This window comes from Lactuca virosa, chromosome 8 (genome assembly GCF_052849685.1).
Source record: "Lactuca virosa cultivar CGN04683 chromosome 8, Lactuca_virosa_CGN04683_v6, whole genome shotgun sequence".
NCBI lineage: Eukaryota > Viridiplantae > Streptophyta > Magnoliopsida > Asterales > Asteraceae > Lactuca > Lactuca virosa.
This window is the reverse complement of record NC_136433.1, coordinates 348,289,248-348,300,992: the sequence shown is the minus strand read 5'-3', so window position 1 is coordinate 348,300,992 and position 11,745 is coordinate 348,289,248. Positions and strand designations below refer to the sequence as shown.

At 32.3% G+C, this 11,745-nt stretch overlaps 1 protein-coding gene across 1 annotated transcript; it reads left to right on the top strand.

The window, feature by feature from the left end:
• Positions 1-1,082: 1,082 nt before the first annotated feature.
• Positions 1,083-4,019, top strand: LOC145129482 (ADP-ribosylation factor 2). Its single transcript, XM_079064222.1, has 7 exons — positions 1,083-1,197; positions 2,021-2,188; positions 2,324-2,394; positions 2,497-2,616; positions 3,151-3,269; positions 3,580-3,661; positions 3,756-4,019. Exons 2-7 carry the CDS (start codon positions 2,041-2,043, stop codon positions 3,759-3,761), a joined length of 546 nt encoding a protein of 181 aa, XP_078920348.1. The 5' UTR covers positions 1,083-1,197; positions 2,021-2,040; the 3' UTR covers positions 3,762-4,019.
• The last annotated feature ends 7,726 nt before the right edge of the window (positions 4,020-11,745 follow it).

Sequence of the window (11,745 nt, the reverse complement as noted above, 5' to 3'; positions counted from 1 at the left end):
TTTGAACAAATAATTTAAATAAATAAACAAAAGAAACTAATGAGTTTTAATTTTAGAAATTTTGAAATTTAAAATTAAGTTGATTAATGAAATTGATATCCAATTATTACCATATTTATTGCAATTATTACATTAAAATATTATGTGGAATTTAATATTAAAATTGATAATATGACATGTGGAAAAAAAATTAATTCAAAATAACCACAAAATGAAATTTGACAAATTGAATGAGAGTGTGACAATTGACAAAAAAACATTCATTTATTAAAGCAGGCTACTTTATAAGTCGTGAGTACCATGGTTATAAAATTAATTAAACTTTCATAGTAAAAACTTAAACTTATTAATCAATTATTTAAATAAATTATTAATTAAGAGATTTTTTTTAGTTATATAAAATTATAATCATTGATTTAAATAAATACATGAAATTATATCACCTTATAGTATGCATATTAATTTTATTTGATTATTTATTTTAATGTTATTAATTTAATGTAATTAGAGTGTGAAATTTAAAATTTAAAATTTGAAATGAAGAATCAATTATTAATTTAATGTAATGTAATTAGAGGATAAATTTAAAATTTAAATAGAGAATTAATATGTTGACATGTGGCATGATAGGTGATATATAAAATTAATGAGGATTTCTAATATTGTGACACTTGTTAACAGGAGAATAAAATTATTCATTTATTATAATAGGAAGATTTAGTTTCGGTTCCAACCGGATATAACAAGTTTATAATCGAGTTAACACTATTATTATTTTACAAAACCTAAATAGTGAAAAGTTAGTATATTTTTGTAATTTTCTTAGTAAGTAATAGCATTCAATATCATACCAAATCAGAATAACCATTAATATAATGTACTCTATGGTTCATTTTTTTAAATTAACAGTTTTCTTATCATTATATATCCTGATTTTATTTGATTGGGTTTTAAGTTGGGACATGAAAAGTAAGTAATTCAAATATAAAAATTACCAAGTCAATTTTAGTCAAAAAGGGTAGTTTGGGTATTACGTACATGAAGGGAAAAAGTGGATGGTAAACAGTAATATCTGGCGGTCCTTTTTGGTTTCTTTATTTAACGCCATCTCCGTTGACGTATCTCGCCCCCATATTTCACAAGCCCCTCTGTCTCGTTCTCTTTTCGATCGATCCCTCTCCAAAAGCTCTTTCTCAGGTAAATCGAATCTTCATTTCAATTTCCTCTTTGATTTTGTTGATTATACCCATAATTAAAAGGAATTTCCTTGAAATTTTCTGTTCATTCGCCTTCAGATCTCTGGTGATTGACTTGTTTTAACAAATCTGTGTATTTTATTGGCAATTCTTATGCAACCGAGAGATTTTTCGTGATGTATTCACATTTTATTGTGACTTTCCATTCAAAATCGGCGGTGTTAGGTTATCGATGTGCAATTTTACTTCGTGATTTTTAGGTTTACGTTTTTGTAAGTTTTTGATCTGCATGCTACAGCCTGTAAAGATCGATCTACTTTCTGAATTATAATTTTATAAAAACTATTTCTGTTGTGGAGCTGTTATTGAAGCTATAATCTTAAAGATCCATTAGGTTGAATCACTTCGAGGAGAAAATGCCGGATTTTTCTTCGTAATTTAGGTTTTATTCAGATCCGAATTCCGATCGATCGTTCTTAGATTGTAACATTGTTTTCCTGGTAAACAAGTTCATCACGGACTTTGATTTGAAAATCGATTTAACTAAGTTTCGGTGAAGCGATCTTTTTTATAGTTACGATGATGACAATACATGTTCGGAACATCATATATGTTCTTAAATTTTCAATTTCACAACTGCTATTAATGCTTTGTTTACAAGCTAACTTGAATCTAGATACACCTAACAGATACATTTTCATGAGTGATCTATCATTGCTATGTGTAACAATCTTGATTTCTCTTGCATCCTCAGATCCAATAGATTTTAATAGTTTCTTTACAATTCTATCCAAAATTTGTGTTTACAATTTCATTTTTCTTAGGGATCCTCACCAGCAATAGAATGGGGCTAACATTCACCAAGCTTTTTAGCCGGCTCTTTGCCAAGAAAGAGATGCGTATTCTGATGGTGGGTCTCGATGCAGCTGGTAAGACAACCATTTTGTACAAGCTCAAGCTTGGTGAGATCGTGACAACAATCCCTACCATTGGTATGTCCTCTTTAATCTTTATATATAGATATCAATTCTTGATTTATCTCTCTTCCCTTCATGTCAATCTTTTTAAAGGAGAATTAAATGGTCCTTCAGTGTGTTGAAACTCGATTAAATTGTGTTTCTTTCCAGGGTTTAATGTTGAGACTGTTGAGTACAAAAACATCAGCTTCACTGTGTGGGATGTTGGGGGTCAAGACAAGGTAGGGATGTTTTTGGTTTTTGATCTTTAGTTGGTATTTATTCTCTCTTTCTATGTGTTTGTTTGTGTGTGTGTTTATCAGTGAATGTTGTGTTATGTGCAGATTCGTCCACTATGGAGGCACTACTTCCAGAACACTCAGGGGCTTATCTTTGTGGTTGATAGCAATGACAGAGATAGAGTTGTTGAGGCAAGAGATGAGTTGCATAGGATGTTGAATGAGGTAATTTTGCACTTTTTTTTAATTTACTTCTTGTCTTGCTGTTTGTTTGGTTGAATCAATTGGAATGTCAAAGAATGGAATGGATTGAACTTCATTCCATAATCATGTTCATATGAATTTTTTTATTATATGTGAATACAAATGTATAGTTATAACTCTATGTTATTATTACATTATATTGATTAAGATTAATGAACTTTTATTTACAAAAATAGAACATTAAACATATCTAAATCTCATTAACAAATAACATTTTCTAGCTAAATTCAAAAATAAAATTGTAGTTTGATTAAAATAATGAAAATTTCTAAATGGATATATGTGCAATTGAAAAGTACATTAATAAAAAATGATTATATGATGCAATGAAAAAACCATCCCATGGCTAAAGAATGAATCATTCCATTCTGACAGGCAAAAAGAACAATTTATTTTTATTTTTATTTTGCAAATCACTTTTAAATAAATAAACTAATCAACTGTATATGAGAAGTTATATAATAACCATAAAAGTAAATTTATTTATTGATACAGGATGAGCTTCGAGATGCAGTGTTGCTTGTATTTGCTAACAAACAAGATCTTCCAAATGCAATGAATGCTGCTGAAATCACCGATAAGCTCGGCCTCCATTCCCTCCGACAGCGCCACTGGTAAAATCTTGTCTCCATGTGATATATCATACACAGTGCACCAGTGATATCATTTGATATAAATGACCGGTGCACCAACGATATATCAGATGACTAGTGCAAGCATAAAGTTGCACTAGTCATCTCAGTGCATCAGTCATCTGATATATCATATCAGATGACCGGTGCACCAATCATATATCAGATGACTGGTGCATAAAGTTGCACTAGTCATCTGATAATTGGATGACTATCCACCGGTCTAACAATCAGACACTGGTGGAGTCATCCATTAGCATTCTAGTATTAACCTTATCGTGCTTTACCGCAGGTACATCCAGAGCACCTGTGCAACTTCCGGTGAAGGACTTTACGAGGGTCTGGATTGGCTCTCTAACAACATTGCTAACAAGGTATGTAATCTTGCATCATTTTAAAAATATGTTCTCTTATTATTATTTTTTTGGAATATAATCGTTGTGCTTTTTTTGTTGAATGTTGCTACAGGCATAATGTGATGTTTGAATGCGGATCCTGGATGGGAGTTTCTCTCATTCTCGTTGTTGTCTGAGCTGTGTGCGATTCTGGGATTTCTTCGTTAAACAGCTTTTTGTGCTTTTGTTCGTAGCAATGTGTCTGATATAATATTTGGTTGTATTGCAAGTATTTTTTTTAAAGTATTATGGTCTAGATTTTGGTTTCATAAACCTAAAGTTGTAACAGAGCTTAATTTTGCTTGTTTTATATAGTTTGCTCCTATTCTATGCTTCACTTTTGCTTAATATGTGAAGAAAGTGCCAAAATTTCTTCAAATGTTTTCATTTCATTCCATAATAGAATGTGATGAAAATTTATTCACTAAATTGACTATATATTGGAACTTTATATATTGGGTTTACCCTTATTTTATGGTTTAACAAAATCACTGAAAATATCTAGCGAACGGTGAAAGTAAAGACAAAAGGTTTAAAAGGTCGGGACTTTTCGAAAGTTTAGCTCTTCTCGTCACTGTCTGTTGTATCTTCCACCGTGAAAAAGGAGTAAATATCTATTGTTTTGTTTACGTGGATCAGCGATTTCAAAAACATGAATACTATGCTAGTAATCAATAAATCTTCGTTTTTTTTAGTGTATTTAAAAATTGTACTTTGTTAGCCGAACATTATTGGGAATAGGTTTTACCCTTTAGGTTCTTTCATTTTGTTATTTGAGTTCGATAAATATAAAATACCATTTCCTTGACCAAAAATGAAGCAGTGTTGAGGAGCTCGCTTTAATGTGAATGATGCAACCCTCGCAAATGGTTGATGACAGGCCAGTGATGGTGTTTGAAATTATTCAAAGCCACCACAAACATTTTTAAGGACTGAAATTAACACTTCAAAATAAAATTATATAAGTAAATTTAAAAAAAAAAAAAACTGTGGATTATTTTTTCATGTACTGAAAAAATTAACTAAAAGTTTACAAATCTCCCTATCTCCCTATTCTAATAAATAAATAAGTTTATTCTTCTATTAACAACTGTCACAATATTAAAAATCTTCATTAATATTAAATGTCAGCTATCATGCCACATGTCAACCTATTAATTCTCCATTTTAAATTTTAAATTTTAAATTTCTCACTCTAATTACATTTAATTAATAATTGATTCTTCATTTCAAAATTCAAATTTTAAATTTCACACTCTAACTACATTAAATTAATAACATTAGAATAAAAAATAAAATAAAATTAATATATATTATAAGGTGATATAATTTCATGTATTTATTTAAATCAACAATTATAATTTTATATAACTAAAAAAATATCTCTTAATTAATAATTTATTTGAAATAATTAATTAATAATTTTAAGTTTTTACTATAAAAATTTAATTAATTTTATAACCATGGTTCTCACGAGTTATAAACTAGTAATATAATAAAATAATAAAATAGATGACAAATTAACAACTAACAAATATATATAATATTCAGCTAAAAATAAAATAACAAATTGACAAAATATTTTATATTATAAAATTCTAATCATACTAAATAACTTTTTTATTTGTTTGCTATCTTTATATTTGTATGCTTACGTTTTACTGTTACAATATTTAGTTACTAGCATTTAGTGGTATTCCCTTTTGCAAAGTGAACTATTCTTTTGCCTTTTACTAAAAAAAAATAATCTGTTCATCAAATAAAGTAAACAATTGTTATTTTAAATGTTTTGGATGCGGTCTCTTTCAAATCTTTTACATATATATATTCCCAAAATCTAATTTATGACTAGTGAGTTTATATATCCTTTATTTTTCATTTTTCTTTGTCTATTTAGTTTTTACATCACTTTTCAAAACTCAAAGAAATTGTCACCTTTTATTTTTCATTCACTTTTATTTCACACTAAAAATAATTTAATTTCAAACTATAATTTAAAAAATAAATATAAAATTAATTAAAAAATAAAAAATAAACACAAAAATCAATATAAATAAAATTGTTTCATTAGTTAAAAAAATAAAAATTTCATATTTAAACCAAGAAAACATAATTAAAAATTACATAACAAAATTTCATAATAAAATTTCATAATTGTTCCCAATGGTTTGCAAAATATTACACTTTAAGTACTTTTATGGAAAACGTCACGTCACTGGTCCTTATGGTTTCAATTTTTGCATGGTTGGTCCCCGTGGTTTGATTATGTTACAAATGTGATTTAAAATTACTATTTTACCCCTAATTAATTATTTTATTGGTTTTTATTTTTCATATTCTATTTTAAATTAAATAAAAAGCCCTTTTAATTTTAAACAACAAAACCTCTTCCCCCGCCCTCTTTCCATCAGCTCCCACCTCATTGAATTCATGTTCCCAACGTTAACCCTCCGTCAGAATTGATCCCCAAAACCACCACAAGGGACCTCTGTCGTCATCTTTACTTCTTCTAACATCATCAGTAACCTCCCTTCTCCATTGTCTCATCGTCGACATCATCTCCAGACAACAGTGTTGCCAGAAGGGTGGTAATCTGTCTATGTCTTCAAGAATCGATGGACACTCAGATTCTTATCCAAATTGATATACATAAATTGATTTTTATACAAAGATGATAATATGTCTAACTATTCGTTACCGATTCACCCTCTTCATGTACGAGTTCAACATGAATTCTCGATGTAGACCTCCATCATCAAACACTCGTGACATATGTTTGGGTGTCAAACCAATAAATAAAAGGATAAAAATAATAACAATTGAACACAAGTCACTGCTACTATATATACTAAAGATAATATAGAGTAAGCAGGGTCGATCCACATAAATACGGGAGTTAATGTCTGACCATGTTTTCACACAACTTACAACCAATTGTTAAAGTAGGGGATTTTGTTGACATTAAATAAAACTTCATAAAATAGATGAATTTTAAGACTAAAATTCAGAATTTAAAGAACGTTTTCGATTCCAACCCCTATTCAAATACTACGTTGTAAGTTGCAATGTGACATCAATTCAAGTTCAATCTAGGTTCGTAATTAAACTCTTAGCATGCTCTAATATCTCCAAATTGACAAGAGTATTTTACTCAAAACAAGATCTTTAAGTAAAACTTCATTTAGTTGATAAAATCCAAACAAGCTCTTAGATTAAATCACTAAAAGACTTTAAATTCATGCAAAGAAAACCAACAATATCTAATATTTCTCATAAGCTTGGAAATATGAATATTTAATCTTTTATTACATTCATTTTGATTTAACTGAAACCAATCAAGTGTTTGTTATCAATTACAAATCATAAAACATATACGAATTTCATAATTTGACTAACAACCATGATATGAACCCTAATTTCATTGATCAAGTGAAAAGAGTACAAATCAAGTACATAATGAAGACCAAATCAAAGATTGCTAGATAATAACCATGAAATCAGTTCACCTCACAATCTAACAACAATTAATTAGGAATCTAGAACCGGAAATGGAAGGAAAAGTTAGCCACACATGGTTGAATTGAAGTACAAATTCAACAAGTTTAATCCTTAAACAAACTTACAATTTCATAGAAATAATGTTTCCAAAGCACTAAATGATGATATGTTCTTCCCAAAATCACCTCTCCAAGTGTAATTTCGAATTTGTCTTGAAATGGCCCCAAAAATCCTTTTAACTAGAAGTTGAAAAATGCAAAAAACTAGCATACTACGTTCCACGACCGTGTAATAGATATGCCTTGAGATTCCATGGGCGTGGAATGTGAAATTGACTTATATGCTAAGGACTCCATTCCATGACCGTGGAATGGATATTGTAATCATTCCACGACCGTGGAATGTTCTGAGTAAATGTCGAAAATCTAAATTTCTCATTTTCTTCAATCTTGCTCCGATACTTCTGAAACTTTGCAGAGAGCTTCCCTCGAACGCCCTAAGCATGCACAAATCCTCAAACTCCCCTGAAACATCCACAAAAATGGTGAAAAGTAGATTGATCCTCGAAAATGTCCCAAAAATGCAAAATTCATGTAAAGTTAAACTAAATGCTATGCAATACTTGAATTAAACATGAAACGAGCATGTAAAAAGGTGCACTTTATGGACCTAAAAAATCTCCCCAAGCTTGAACTTTTCTTGTCCTCAAGAAAGAACGAGAACCAGAAGAAAGGGATGGTTTCTAGGTGGCAAAAGAGATAATGGAAAAGAAAAGAATAGAAAAGGAAAGATAGACCCTACGAAAGCTAGGAATGGATGCATGCAATGTAACGTCCTATTTTCACAACCAAAAATTTCATTTTTAATTAAGGAAAAACTACTCATTTTCAGAATACAAGTTAAGAATACCAATTGTTCCAAAGTACATTGTTTAAAATAAGAGTATTATAGTAAACGCAAAATCTTCATTGTTGTTGATGAATGTGTACAGTCATACCTTCGGCTTTCCATAGTCACTAATGATGCCTGAAAACAGTAATAGTTGGGTAAGCACGAAGCTTAGTGAGTTCCCCCGAAATATCTCATATAACACAACATCACAATCAACTATGTGTTATCAACAAGCCTGGGGAGTATCAGCAGTCTCAGTGGGCTAACAGCACGCCCTGTGGATTAACAACACACTAGCTGGGTTATCAGCAACCCTGGGGACTATTAGCAGTCCCATGGACTTTCAACAGTCCAGGAGTTATCAGTAACTCAATTCACATATAACAGTAATCAACAGATAAGACCCAACTAGTCAACATGCATAAACTACAACACATGCAAGTATAGTGAGAGGACTCACCACCGCGTACTAGACCCCTCACACCACACTGCTCCGTTACCAGCAAATCTCTATGGAATGCATAGCCATAAGTTATCAGAGGTGAGATAGCCACCCAAACAGATGATCCTACTCTAAAGCCACAACCAATCAAGGAACATGCAATAAAGCCTAGGTCAAGAGTTCTCAGGCTATCCTACATGGCTACATACGACCCTTAGGGCATTCCACTAGATGATAACCAACCTACTAGTACTCTAACCATCATATCACTACTACTGTATCCTAACACATAAGGATATAAATATATCTAACAACTCACTACAACGCAACAACATCCTATACATAAGGATACATAGCCAAAAGTAGTGGGCCGACATTGGTGCCTCCGACCCATGGGTACAATGAGGAAAACTCACCCGCATAGAAGAACCCAGAAACACTACGACGCGCTTCCCTTTCTGCACTACTTGCTCCCACAAGCCCACTAGTACCAAAACATGGAAGAATCTTAATCAACAACCCAAAACCTTTAAGTTTGAACCAAAGTCAAACTGGTCAAAAAGTCAACGGTCAATAGGTCAACTGACCCTCACGATGTGACGAGCATAGTCTCATGTCGTGAGACATTAAAAAGAAAAAATAATCGAGACTCCTTGATCCTAACGACGTGACATAAATAGTCTCATGTCGTGAGCTTAGTCTGAATGGTATTCTGATGAAGAAACTCCTTAATCCATTAAGCCACTAATCCATCTTCCCCAGAAGGCTTCCTAGCATCCCAAAGACCATAAAAATGATGCTTTAAGGTCTTGCATGTCCAATGCAAGACTTGAGCTCAAATTAAGGCATTCATGAAGAAAAAGGAGGTCAAAACTCAAGCATGAACTCAAACATCATCCAAATTTCAGTTCCACTACATATAATCACCAAGGGACTCTAAGGACCCATAAATTTGCTAACTTTACGGAGTCCCAACACTCTAACTCATCTAACAATGGATAAACATGCATAAAACCTTACATCTAGCAACAGGAAATCACAAAGCTTGAATCTTGGTTACTCACAAAGGTCTAGAGATGTTGCTAGCAGATGCAAATGAAGCTTCCAAGCTGGATCTATGCTCCAAAGGTGATCCTTTCTTCTTCAAGCCACCAAAACACCACCAAAATCTCAAAAATCACAATGAGAGGCTAGGGTTAGGGTTTTTATGTGTTGGAGGATGAAGGAGACTGTAAATGAACCCTAAAATGAAGTTTATGGGGGTTTAAATACGAAGGAAACCCTAAAAGATCATGGGCTTGGGCTGCAACGTATCCATGTCGTGAGCACTAGTGTCTCACATCGTGAGATCAGTTAAATCAACATTTTCATTTAAACACTTGTAACGTCGTGACCTCTCTATGGTCACGTCGTGACATCTGGTTTTACCCAAAAACCATGCCTATGACTCCTTGAAGCCCTAAACCGATCCGTTCTTGAAACTGGGTGTTACATGCAATGAAAAAGATTATAGATGAAAACATAAATGCAATGAAATAGAAACAAAAATTTAATACTAAAAGAAAATAAAGCTTTGTTTTTATCTAAAAGTCTTGCATTTTCAAAAATCGCCAAGGGTATAAAAGTCAAATACCAATCATCCAAACACACAAAACATTTTTGTTCAATTATTAATCTCACTCTCAAGAAAATCTCAACAAAGTCACACCTTGAACGTTGTCCTTAAAAGAGACAGTCATGGGGCCGGATTTCAAGTCAGAGGGTCGTAAGGCTTCTTATGAAAGTCACCGATTCAATGGTTTTGAAAATGTAGACAACCCCGGTCTCAAGTTACTTTATTTGGAAAGGTATTATATTCTTAAAAATGGACCGCTTCCCAAAACTCTCTCGTAGTACTCAGGGTTAACTCAACCTTGCTCCCCATCCCAGCCTTACTGTCCATCTTGGGCTTACTCCCAAAAGCATAAATCGCTACATCCACCCGTTATCTTTGTGTTTCTTGTGTCTTTGACTTTTCAAATTGATTTCTTCGATTTGCTTGATGAACTTTGTTCTTTCATTTCTTCAAGTTGCTTGCTTGTTTGAAATTCCTTTTTTTAAAGATACTTGATTGCTTCTAAATCTCTTTGCTAGAAGACTTTCCTTATGGTCCCTCGTCGATCTTCTCAGATACTGAACTCTTTGAGCCCTTTGATGAGAGAAGTGAACTTTGGCATGATTTTGTGCCCCAACAAATCTACAATACTTCAGTTGACATGTGGATGGGTGGATGTAACAAAATCCTCTTTCAAGAAGTTTACCCAAAAGCAATTCTAAGAATGGGTGCCCGATTTTTTACAACAAGAACTAACATTAAGAATTGGGTTTATAGGGATGCAGTATATTTAACAGTTGTTTTACCTTCCTTCACTCTATAATTTAACATAGAAAATCATCTACCCTCTTATTTTGAGTTACCAAACCGCCTCGAATCACCATGGAGGACGCCTGCAGAACAATCATTCTCTGTTTATGCGAGACTCCTTTGAAGTTAGGAATTATTTCACATATTTAATAATGTTATTTATTTATTATTTATTATTTATTTATTTTTTGTATGTGTTTCGAATTCAAAGTGGTCAACTACTCATATCCTTTACGATTGATGGATCAATTTTCTAAAATAAATTTTTTAATGCATTGCAAACTAAAATTAAGTTGAAAGCAAAATCTTTTTGTGAATTTTTTTAAAATATTTGTTTTTTATAAATAAAAATGGAATGTAATAAAATGATTCACCCTCTCCCCAAGCTTAAAAATGTGCATTGTCCTCGATGCTTGGGAAGAGAGCGAGACAAATTACTGAGGGTTTTGAGGGGGGGTATTGAAGGTATGGTGGAGGATATTGGGGTGGGTATGGAGGGTAGTATGGTGGTCGTTTGGGTTGACCACCCAAAACAACACTGGATGCATATCATTCATAAGAGTATGCACGTGCTGGTTATACGTTTGTTGGCTCTCTCGAAAGGAAAATTCTTCTCTCAAATCTACCATCTATGTATTCATTTCACAAGAACTGTGATAAAAGTTGGAATAGTCATGATGGAGGCGTCTATAAACTGTAGCAAGTGCTGAAATTCTTGCATGTACATATCATGGTGAGGATGCATGACATGCTCTTGTTGCACTGACATAGCAACATCAGGAACAAGAGCATCAGGAATAGGCTCATATGCATTAGGCTCAACATTAG